At 39.6% G+C, this 12,514-nt stretch overlaps 1 protein-coding gene across 1 annotated transcript in view; it reads left to right on the forward strand.

Annotated features, from left to right (window-relative positions):
• Positions 1–12,514, forward strand: part of etfdh (electron transfer flavoprotein dehydrogenase) — a 60,265-nt gene that overhangs the window by 29,907 nt on the left and 17,844 nt on the right. Inside the window, exons 4-7 of the mRNA XM_043674006.1 lie at positions 692–773; positions 1,014–1,132; positions 3,227–3,304; positions 9,321–9,467. Coding sequence (XP_043529941.1) covers positions 692–773; positions 1,014–1,132; positions 3,227–3,304; positions 9,321–9,467 — 426 coding nt within the window. The remainder of the gene's footprint in view (positions 1–691; positions 774–1,013; positions 1,133–3,226; positions 3,305–9,320; positions 9,468–12,514) is intronic.

Consider the following 12,514-nt stretch of genomic DNA (forward strand, 5'->3'; position numbering starts at 1 on the left):
GGAGTGGTAGAGTCAGAATCTTTGGTGACCTTTAAGCGGCAATTGGATAGGTACATGGATGGGTGCTTAAGCTAGGACAAATGTTCGGCACAACATCGTGGGCCGAAGGGCCTGTTCTGTGCTGTATTGTTCTATGTTCTATGTTCTATGATATTTTTTTGTTTAATTTACTATTATGCAAATATTATAACATAAAAATACAATTTAGCTACAATGAATTATATTTTCTAATAAATATATTTAGATAATGCCTTTGTTATTCAAGCAAGGAAATTGCTTGAATACTTATCTAAAACAATTTGTTGCAGTGGAAATCAATTGCAGAATCCATGGGTATATGCAGTCCAACTGGCAAGTAGTGTCTTGACATTGTTTTAACATTTAGCATTTGTAAATTAAAATCAACTTTCTGTAGCATGCTGTAGTTTCACATCATAGTTGGTCATCTGGATAGCGGATTAAATTAACTTCAAAATAAAAATAAATTTTGTATGTTTTTCTACATTAGTTGAGTTTAAATTTTTAGTCAACAGTCCAGCATGTTATTACATCAATCTAAATATATTTTGACATTCAAGTTCAAAACATTTCTAAATCTGAATTTAATCAATTTATAAGGATCTCATTTTCAGAATTGAATCAAGACTTGTTTTTGTGATGTATCATAATTTTGTGAATGTGTACATCACAGGCTCCACTACATACTCCAGTAAAGGAAGATGCATTTAATATATTAACAGAGAAGTACAGAATTCCAGTTCCACTGTTACCAGGTATAGTGAATATGTTTTATTATAGGCATTTTGCTTGTCAATTTGAAGTACAAAATTTTTAGTTTGTGTAGCTTGTACAGTGAATTGGAACAATGATTACCCCTCAGTGAAATATTCTGCAACCTCATAAAAGATTATGTTCTGTTGGAAGGGCTAATATAGCTAAAATATTGCTTCACTTATTTCTTCAATGCCTAGGTTTAAATTCGACTCCGTCTCATGCTTCTGGTTTCTGTGCAGGTCTTCCCATGAGGAACCATGGAAACTATATTGTGCGTTTAGGACACTTGGTTAGATGGTTAAGTGAACAGGCAGAAGAACTTGGTGTGGAATTGTATCCAGGGTACGCAGCCTCTGAGGTGAATAATTGCATTACATATCTGTTATAGGTTTGATTTTGCTGGTTGAAATATTTTAATATCCTATTATCATAAATGTGCATTCATCCCCTCGGGTGTTGGAGATTTCTGTGTCATAATGTTTCATAAAAATTGGTTTGATGAAAAGTTTTCTCAGTTAGCTATTCCATCTTCCCAAAATTCTTGTGAAAGTAATTAATATAGCCTACGTCCATTTCTCTGATTTGTCATTTTTACATCTCTGTTCTATCAATATCTTACCTAATTAATATACAGAAAATCCTCATTTAACATTTGACATGCTTAACGTTATTTTTCTTTTGGGGCCTTTTTGGTTTGAATGCCACGTTCGTTTGAGCATCATTTATGTATATTGTTGGCATCAGTCGTAATCGTAAATCAGAATCCATAAGGGACTACTCACTATGTGTGAGCGTATGAGAGAATACTTGTGTGAGAGAGGGTCTGCATAAGTGTATGGGTCTGTAGGAATGTGTGTGTCGCAGACCCACGAAGACACACAGACTCACTGAGACCTACAGATAAACATACTCTCTCTCGTATGCTCACACATACGCTCACAGAGGCACCCTCTCACAGACGTTTACCCCCTTGCACTCGCTCACTCACACATACATGCACTCTTTCACAGGCACTTATGCCACCACCACAACTCCCCCCACACAAATATAACAATTGTTTGTGGGGTGAATTTGTACTCGCATTTTGCTCAAAAATTGCATGAATCCATGTAAGATTCTGTAAATCCCTTTTTTAGATTAGAATCAGTTTGAACATTGTGGCACGGACAGCCTCACACAGGACAACTCTCACCTTCAATGCATTGTCTGGCTGGCATGGCACCTGTTGTTAAAGTTCACTTGAAAATGTAACTTTAAGAAAGTTCAGGGATTTACATAAGAAAAGACTGAAGCCAACATGCCCATTCTAAAAGTTGAGAGACTTAACAAACAATCCAGGTCTTTTTCAATATATAATTTCAGTTACATCACACTGTAAACTTCTGTTATAAATTCTGTGTCCTACGATGTTATACTCCACAACCACCTGATGAAGGAGCAGAGCTCCAAAAGCAAGTGCTTCCAAATAAACCTGCTGGACTATAACCTGGTGTTGTATAATTTTTAACTTTGTACACCCCAGTCCAGCACTCCAAGTTAGTCACTCAAAGTGTAATTGGTACTGTGATTCAGTAGAAGGTATAGGTATAATGTTTTTAATTTATTTTGTCTGCGAAGGCAAAAGGCACTATGGTACTTAAAAACAGTTTTAACATTGATTCACTCATTCTGATTTAAATTCACTTCGTTTCTTCTCTTAAAGTTGCAATTTTCACTAATCAACCCAAACGTCAGGACTCTCTGTAATATAATTTAGTACAAAAGTTGAAACCTTTTATTGGTTCTAGATTTTGTTTACCAGTACTGACTCTGGTTGGACTTGCTTTTGCTGTGTATGGGCTACATTATTCAGTCCATGACTGGGTATTCGCAAAACGCCTATAATAGTACACTGATATGAGAATAAAACAAATCATATAATTTATTAACATAATCTTTTATTATTGCTGGAGGATAACCTGAAAACAAGTCCTATTATGAGTTATTAGGGTAGGGGAGTCCTAAACTAGAGGACATAGGTTTAAGATCAGAGGGGAAAGCTTTTAAAATGACCTCAGGGCTAATTTTTCCACACAAGGTGGTGCATGTACAGATCAAGCTGCCAAAGGAAGTGGTGGAGGCAGGTACAATTTCATTAAAAAGGTATCTGGATGGGTGTACGAATAGGAAGTGTTTAGAGGGATATGAACCAAATGCTGGCAATTTGGACTGGTTCAGATTGGGACGATGTGGATGAGTTGGATCAAAAGGTACCTGTTTCCATGCTATTTGACTCTATTTTCTGATCTATGTAGAATCCATGTTCTACTTGCCAAATAAATTTAAATGCTAATGAGATTATTTCCTAACAACTTCCTAACCCTCTCTCATTTGTGGTATCTTTTACTATTTTATGTCTTGGTGATTTAAAATCATTGCACTAAGAAAATTCAATCTTTTGTGAACAATCCAGATTTTGTTCCATGAAGATGGGAGTGTTAAAGGGATTTCTACCAATGACGTTGGTATTCATAAAGATGGATCTCCAAAGGTATGGTTTTTGAATTAAATACCTTTTACTCAACTTGTGGATGTAGATATATCCTTTGTTCAAAGGCTTTTATTTTGCATTAGATGCAATTAATTCTTTATGATTTGTTGTTGCAACATGCATATGTTGTGAAAGTTCTGTTTTTCTTCTTGTTTGTCACTAGTTTCCTGTGAAGCTTATAGTCATGCCCTGAAAAAGATACACGTTGTCTAAGCATTTTATCTTGCACTCATCAGGACAATTTGCAAGAGTACAATTTTAAGGAGAAAATCAACACAAATTATGCTGACAACCAATTTTAGATTGTTATTTAGGCTCACGATGTCGTGCTTCTCTGTGCATTAAAGGCTAAATATATCAATACACACGACCTATTCTTTGCATGCAGACAAAACATGGTTGCGCACTACATCTCTATCAACTCAAAAGAATAGGTGGCAACCGTTCCGTAGTTCATATCTCAATGCTTTGACCAATCAGAGTCATTGTGATTCGTTTTCAAAGCTTGAATGTTAACTGTTGATCAGCATTAATGGATATGTTCTCAATGGCGATGTCTCTACAAATCGTAGACAACTGTCAACCAATCCATGCTCTCTTATGCAGCAAGAATGTTGGTTTTCCTTTTTTAATTGGTATTCTTGTGAATTTTCCCATGATTGCAAGTTAGAAAGCTTGACAAAATGTCTTCCTTTCAGCAATACATTATGATTTGTAACTTCATAATGATTTCCAGTTATGAGTCATGTATAGCTTGAATGTAAAGGTATTTATATGAACTCATTATTCTTTTTATTCTTGGTGATAAAGGTTCATATGGTTGAAAACAACTGTTGAAGTTAGCATGATAAATTACTACAGCAGGTAGAACATTCAGCAATATGATGCAGTAGTGGTGACCCGTTCCAGTGCCTCCACATCCTTCCTATAGTATGGCGACCAAAACTGCACATAATAATGGTGGAGGGCATGAATACTGAGTTCAATTACAAAAATGTCTATTAATTAGTCCTAGCCTACATCGGTTCAGGTGTGTCGCAACCACCGCCACTTCAAGGCAATTAGTAACAGCAATTTTAACACCATCTGCCGTATTTCAAGAGCAAATTTTTTAAAAAATTGAATGTTGCCCTGTTTTTAAATTAATTCAATAAACGTAGTAAGCTGAATTTCTGAGTACTAGTGCAGCAGCACGGCCCCACAAGTACTGAATATTCTGACACATTCCTGATTTGAGACTTGCAGTATATTGAGAGACTTTGAGGTGTCAGGGAGCGAATCCACTTATTTGAGTGAAAGCTAGGCTTTTTCATCTACGTTGTATTATGTCAGAAAGAGAGAGAGAGAGAGATCAGGATTTGAACAGTATGGGACTGATGATATCTTTGAATGTTTGGTATGGGGGTATGGTGGTTTGGTCTTATCTCGTTGGTGATTATTGTTACCTGGCACCTAGTCTAAATGTTATCCAGGTTATATCATCAGAAGCTGATGTTATTGCAGAACTTGAGTGAAACTGCACTGAACACTATGGAATTGTCAATGAACAGCTGTTCCCTTGATATTATAGAAACATAGAAGATAGGAGCATAAGGAGGCCATTTGGCCCATTCATCATAATCATGACTGATCATCCAACTCAATAGCCTAATCAGTTTTCTCCCCATAACCTTTGATCCCATTTGCCCCAAGTGCTGTCTTTTGAATGCATTTGGCATTAACTACTTTCTGTGGTAATGAATTCCACAAGCTTCCCACTCTTTGGGTGAAGAAATATCTCCCCATCTTGTCCTAAATGGTCTACCCTGAATCCTCACATTATGACCCCTGGTTCTGGACACACCTACTGTCAGGAGCATCCTCCCTACATTTACTCTGTCTAGTCCTGTTAGAATTTTACAAGTCTCTATGAAATCCCAGCCCCCATTTTTGTCTGAATTTCAGCAAAAACAATCCTCACCTAGTCGATCTGTCCTCCATTAGTTAGTCCTGCCAGCCCTGGAATCAGCCTGGTAAGCCTTTGCTATACTTACTCAAGAGTAAAAGCATCCTTTCGCAGAAAAGGAGACTAAAGCTGCACACTATATTCCAGATGTGGCCTCACCAAATTCCTATATAACTGCAACAACACATCCCTGCTCCTGTATTCGAAACCTCACAATGAAGGCCAACATACCATTTGCCGCCTTTACCGCCTGCTGTACCTGCATATCTACCTTCAGCAACTGTGCACAAGGACACCCAGGTCACACTGCACGCTCCCCTCTCCCAATTTATTGCCATTCAGGTAGTAATCTGCCTTCTCGTTTTGGCTTCCAAAATGAATAGCCTCACATTTATCCAAATTTATGCTGCATCTGCCATTGATTTGCCCACACATCCAACCTGTTCAGATCATGCTGAAGGATCTCTGCATCCTCGTCACAGTTCACGCTCCCACCAAACTATGATGGAATGGAAGTCATTGGCGAGGCTGATGAAAATGGTTGGGCAGATTATATGAGAAGATACAATCATAATAGTCCTGGTGACATCCTGATTTTTATCCAGAAGGTCTGGAAGCAGAGTATAGGCAGTGCTGGTCATTTAGGAAAAAATGTTCTTATCTTGGTCTGTAGCCTTGCAGAGTTTTTTTTAAGTGCACATTTTAAAAAACCTACAATTCCATGAGCATAAGAACTAGGAGCAGGAGTAGGCCATCTTGCCCTTCGAGCCTGCATCACCAGTCAATAAGATCACAGCTGATCTTTTTGTGGCCTCGGCTCCACTTGCCAGCCCTCTCTCCATAATCCTTAATTCCTTCAATGTTCAAAAACATATCTATCTTAGCTTTAAAAACATTTGCTGAATTAGTGTCAACTACTTCACTGGGCAGGGAATTCTATAGATTCACAACCTTCTGAGTGAAGAAGTTCTTTCTCAATTCAGTCCTAAATCTTCTCCCCCTAATTTTGAGGCAATGTCCTCTTGTCCTAGTTTCACCTGCCAGTGGAAACATCCTCTCTAGGTCTATCTTATAGAAATATATAAAATTATAGATAAGATCTTCCTCATTCTTCTGAATTCCAATGAACATAATCATAGTCTAATCATTCTCTCCTTGTAAGTCAACCCCATCAACTCTGGAATCAACCTAGTGAACCTCTTCTGTACCACCTCTAGTGCCAGTCTGTTCTTGTCAAGTAAGAAGACCAAAACTGCAAGCAGTACTCCAGGTGTGGCCTCAATAGCACCCTACACAGCTGCAGCATAAGCTCCTTGCTTTTAAACTCAATCCCTTTAGCAATGAAGGAGGAAATTCCAATTGCCTTCCTAATTATGTGTTGTACCTGCAGACCAACCTGTATTTCATACACCAGGATATCCAGGACCCTCTGCATAGCAGCATGCTGCAATTTCTTGTACTGGTCCTTTTTACTGTTACTCCTACAAAAATGGCCGACTTCACATTTATTAACATTGCATTCCATCTGCCAGACCTTTGCCCACTCACTTTAAGTATCTATGTTCCTCTGCAAAGTTTCACAGTCCTCTGCCCACTTTGCACTGCCACTCATCTTAGTGTCATCTGCAAACTTTGACACACTACACTTGGACCACAACTCTAAATCATCTATGTAAATTGTGAATAATTGTGGTCCCAACACTGATCCCTGAGGCACACCAGTTGTTACTGATTGCCAACCAGAATAGCATTCGTTTGTCCCAACTCTTCTCTTTCAATTTGATAGCTTCCCTTATTTCCTTAGATATCCATGGCAGATTACCCATTTTCTTCTAGTCCTTCATTTTCACTGGAATGTACTTTTGCTGAGGCCTTTGAAAAATTGCTTAGAAAGTCCTCCACTGCTCGTCAACTGTCCCACCATAAAATCTTTGTTTCCAGTCTACTTTAACCAAGTCCTCCCTCATCCTGTTGTAGTCTCTCTTGTTTAAGCACAGGACCCTGGTATTCGATGTTATCTTCACACACTCTTACCTGTATTCTAAATTCAGCCATACTGTGATCACTCCTTCCAAGAGGATCCCTAACTGTGAGATCATTAATTATTCCTGTCTCATTACACAGAACCAGATAGTTTGCTCCCTCATTGGTTCCATTACATACTGTTCAAGAAAATTATTGTGGATACACTTAAAAAAACTCCTCCTCCAGGCTACCCTGACCAAGCAAGCTCGATCAATCGACATGTAGATTAAAATCCCCCATGATAATTGACATACCAATTTTAGAAAATAGACAGACAGGAGGCTGGAAGAACACAGAAAGTCAGGTGGCATCAGGAGGTGGAGAAGTCGACGTTTCTGGCGTAACGTGCTTGGTGTGTTGTTCCAGCCTCCTGCCTGTCTACTTTGGATTCCAACATCTGCAGTTTTTTTAAGTATCATACTATTTTTTACAGTCATTAGTTATTTCTTTGTTTATTATGGTATTATTATTTCATGGCCTATAGACCAAGCCTATCAGCGACTTTTTGTTCTTAGAATTTCTAATTTCCACCCAAATGGATTCAACCTTATTCTCCATAGAACCTATATAATCTCTCAGCACTGCCCTGATGTCTCCTTGAATATCGGAGTTATACCACGTCCCTTACCTTCCTGTCTGTCCTTCTAGATAGTCTAATACCTCTGGATGTTTAACTCCCCATCGTGACCATCCTGTAATCATGTCTCCAAAATGGCTACTAAATCATATTCATTCACGATGATTTGTGCCGTTAACTCATCAACCTTGTTACGAATGCCACGAGCATTCAGGTAAAGTGCCTTATGCTGGTTTTCATACCCTCATGATTTCCAATATCTTTAATACTATCTCCTGAGTTATCTTTCCTTTTTATGTCTTTCATAGACTGCCTTCTAGTCAAACCCTCCTGCATGCACGCTAACTTGCAGCTTACCTTTTAATTTGCTGTCATACTTCCTATTGTTTTTCCCTTCCCTTCCCCCTCACCGACTCACTAGTTTAATGTCCTAATGAACACCCTATTTATCCTTTTCACCTGAACACCAGTTCCAGATCAGTTCAGTTGGAGACTGTCCCATTGGTACAGATCCCTCCTGTTCCAAAACTGATGCCAATGCCCATGAAATAGAACCCCTCTTTCCCACACCAACTCCTTAGCCACGTTTACTTCCCTAATTTTCTTATTCCTAAAACAATTTGCACGTGGCTCGAGTACTAATCCGGAGATTATCACACTTGAAGACCTGTTCCTTAATTTCTTTCCTTGATAAACCCTGAATTGGTCCTCTTTCCTGGCCTTGCCTATGTTGTTTCTCCCTCCGTGCACCACAACTGCTGAATCCTTCACTTCCCACTCCAGTATCAGAGCACAGATGTTTCTTTAGTTCACTTAAACAGCAGAAACTTTCTTTATAGATTGCACTGTGAACTAAGTGAGGGAGGGGAACTATCTTTCTTTCAAATATAAATGCACAGGATGGATTAGATTAGATTTATTGGGTTAGATTTATTCATTGTCACATAGTACAAATACAGTGAAAAGTATTGTTTAGTATCACTACTGTCTGGCACTATCTTGAAACATAGAAAATAAAGCACAACACAGAATACAAATCTAAAGCATAAAGCAAAAGAGAGTGGTCATCTTCGCATTTCTTTCTTGTTATGGTCTACAACAATATTGCCTCTATGGCACACTGTGGGCTCCTCTAATTTAACCATGGGCCTGGGGCTAATAGCTACCAAATTGCATCTGTGCTAGGCCTTTCAGCACTGCCACTATTGTGATGGCTGACTCGTTGCTGACACTATGATCCAGCACTGGGCTCCTATCAATGCGTCAAAGCCACTTTCCTTCACTAAGCCCTGCTAACACTATCTTGGAATCTGTTCTTGGAGACTATTTGCTTCACCTGTGGCCCCACACCCACTCACTCATGGTAGCTCAAGATTGTGCTTAGATTTATGATCACCCTCACCATGTTACCTGTAATTTATAATATTTCAAAAACAATAATTTAAAATTGTCTTCATATTTTCACAAAGGACACATTTGAAAGAGGAATGGAACTTCATGCCAAAGTCACGATATTTGCTGAGGGCTGCCATGGACACCTTGCCAAGCAATTGTACAAACAATTCAAGCTAAGAGAGAACTGTGAACCACAGACATATGGTATCGGATTAAAAGAGGTAAAAAGAAGTTTTGAATTTCCCCATGAAAAATATTTTCTGCAACCTTTTCATATTTTTGTTCTAATCACAGCTCGTTGAGAATTGAGTGAACTGCTAAATAAAAAGTTAAAGTTACCTTAGTCTTACCATACCATAGAACTGCTGTCTCATTAGGTCATGCCTCCTGCAAGGGGAGGGGTTTGAGAACAAGAATTCTTCATGGTAACCTCAGCTGATGCAGGAATTGAACCCATGCTGTTGGCATCATTCTGCATTGCAAACCAGCCATCCAGCCTACTGAGCTAATAAAGTAACTTGCTAATCAGAATAATGAGAATTTGATAAGAATTGGGTGACAATGTAAGGCAGAGAAGCTAGATAGTGTAAATCAAGGCAAAGCAGCGAATAGGCAAATAAGTAATCAAAGTAATTAAGTAAATCCAAGGAGGTGATTTGAAAATTAAGTACAATAGTAATTTGCATTTTATAGTGGATCGGATGTCATTTGTCTGGGTCAATACTAAGAGAAAGTGAGGACTGCAGATGCTGGAGATCAGTCGAGAGTGTGTTCACTGGCCACACAGCGTCTTGCTGCTGTTTCCTTCAGTAAAGTATCAAAATCGTGCCACCTATGGATTGTTGCCCAGAAGTGCCACGTTGCCAAATTTCTCAATGTTTCAAGATTTGGACACCGTATTAAACAGGCTCTAAGAAGGAGCTCCAATGCTATATGCTGGTATTTATAGCAAAAACATAAAGATAAATGCTGACAGGAAATCTAATACAGGAAGGAGGGTTTCAGATATCAGTTGGTTGGGTCGGATTCTGAGGTAGTAAGTTCCTGTATTAGATGAACAAGTTCCACATTTTCCCAAGTTCTATGACCAATGCCCTTGAAAGAAAATTAGAGTTGGGGGTGGAATGGGTGGGTTAAACTAATTTAGCAAACTGAAGCACTCGAATGAAGCATCAGAAAAGAGCCATAATGTGCATTAAAAACTGTGAAAAAGAGAAATTAAAAGTAGTTCAGAAGCAGAAATTTAGATAAATGTGAAGTGCTGCATTTTGGCAAGGCAAATCAGGGCAAAACTTAAAGCACTTGATTGAATGTCCTGGGCTCTGTTGCTGAACAAAGAGACCTTGGAGTGCAGGTTCATAGTTCATTGAAAGTGGAGTCCCAGGTGGACCAGATAATAGGCATTCGGTATGCTTGCCTTAACTGGTCAGTGCATTGAGTATAGGAGTTGGGAGATCATGTTGCGACTACGGGATTTTGGTTAAGCCACTCCTGGAGTATTGTATTCAATTCTGATCTCTCTGGTACAGGAAAGATGTTGCAAAACCTGAAAGGGTTCAGAAAAGATTTACAAGGATGTTGCCAGGATTATAGGGTTTGAAAGACCGGGAGAGGCTGAATAGGCTGAGGCTGTTTTCCCTGGAGCTTCAGGGGCTGAGGGGGTGACCTTATAGAGATTTACAAAATCATGAGGGGCATGAATAGGGTGAACAACCAAGATTGTTTCTGCAGGGTGAGTCCAAAACTAGACAACTAAGTTTAAGGTGAAAGGAGAAAGATTTAAAAGGGACTTGAGGGGCAACTTATTCCCTGAGGATTTTGGGTGTGGGTGTGGGGGAGTGTGGGTGGGTGGAACAAGCTGTGAAAGGAAATGTTGGAGGCTGGTACAATTAGATTTTAAAAACATCTGGATTGGTATGTGAATAGGAAGGGTTTAAGAGGGATACAGGCCAAATGTTGTCAAATGGGACTGGATTAATTTAGGGTATCTGATCAGCATGAAGGGGTCTGTTTCCATGCTGTACAACTCTGTGACTCTCTCTGACAGTGTGGAAATGCATGGAGAGTGGAAAATGAGATTGTTGAGTACAAGTGCATATTACATATGGGATTATTTTATAATCGAGACCTGGCTTAAAACTGGATTGGAAGATACTTAATTATAAAATATTCAGGAAAAATTGGGAAAGGAAAATGAAGGTCATGGCATGTGACCTTCAGCCCATGATGCCTGGTATCCTAAAAAATATAGTTGCTCATTCTAGTCCCATTTTCCAACACCAGGGAGAACTCACCATTTAGATACAGAACTGGCTCAAAGGTAGAAGACAGAGGGTGGTGGTGGTGAGATGTGTTTCAGACTGGAGGTCTGTGACCAGTGGAGTGCCACAAGGATCGGTGCTGAGTCCACTACTTTTCATCATTTGTATAAACTATTTGGATGTGAGTATAAGAGGTATAGTTAGTAAGTTTGCCGGTGACACCAAAATTGGAGGTATAGTGGGCAGTGAAGAAGGTTACCTTAGATTATAACAGGTAATCAGATGGGCCAATAGGCTGAGAAATGGCAGTGGAGTTGCCGGTTGATAGGATAGTGAAGAAGGCGTTTGGTCTGCTTTCCTTTATTGGTCAGAGTATTGAGTACAGGTTTTGGGAGGTCATGTTGTGGCTGCACAGGACCATTGGTTAGTCCACTGTTGGAATATTGTGTGCAATTCTGGTCTCCATCCTATCAGAAAGATGTTGTGAAACTTGAAAGGGTTCAAAAGAGATTGACAAGGATGTTGCCAGGGTTGGAGGATTTGAGCTATAGGGAGAGACTGAGCAGGCTGGGGCTGTTTTCCCTGGAGCGTCGGAGGCAGAGGGGTGACCTTATTGAGGTTTATAAAATCATGAGGGGCATGGATAGGGTAAATAGGCAAAGTCTTTTCCCTGGGGTGTGGGGAGTCCAAAACTAGAGGGCATAGGTTTAGGGTGAGAGGGGAAAGATATAAAAGAGACCTAAGGGGCAACTTTTTCATGCAGAGGGTGGTACGTGTATGGAATGAGCTGCCAAAGGCAGTGGTGGAGGCTGGTACAATTGCAACATTTAAAAAACATCTGGAAGTGTATATGAATAGGAAGGGTTTGGAGGGATATGGGCCGCATGCTGGCAGATAGTACGACATTGGGGAGACTGGACGCCTCCTAGCAGAGCGCTTTAGGGAACATCTCAGGGACTCCCGCACCAATCAACCACACCGCCCTGTGGCCCAACATTTCAACTCCC

The sequence above is a fragment of the Chiloscyllium plagiosum genome, chromosome 32 (assembly GCF_004010195.1).
Source record: "Chiloscyllium plagiosum isolate BGI_BamShark_2017 chromosome 32, ASM401019v2, whole genome shotgun sequence".
Lineage (NCBI taxonomy): Eukaryota > Metazoa > Chordata > Chondrichthyes > Orectolobiformes > Hemiscylliidae > Chiloscyllium > Chiloscyllium plagiosum.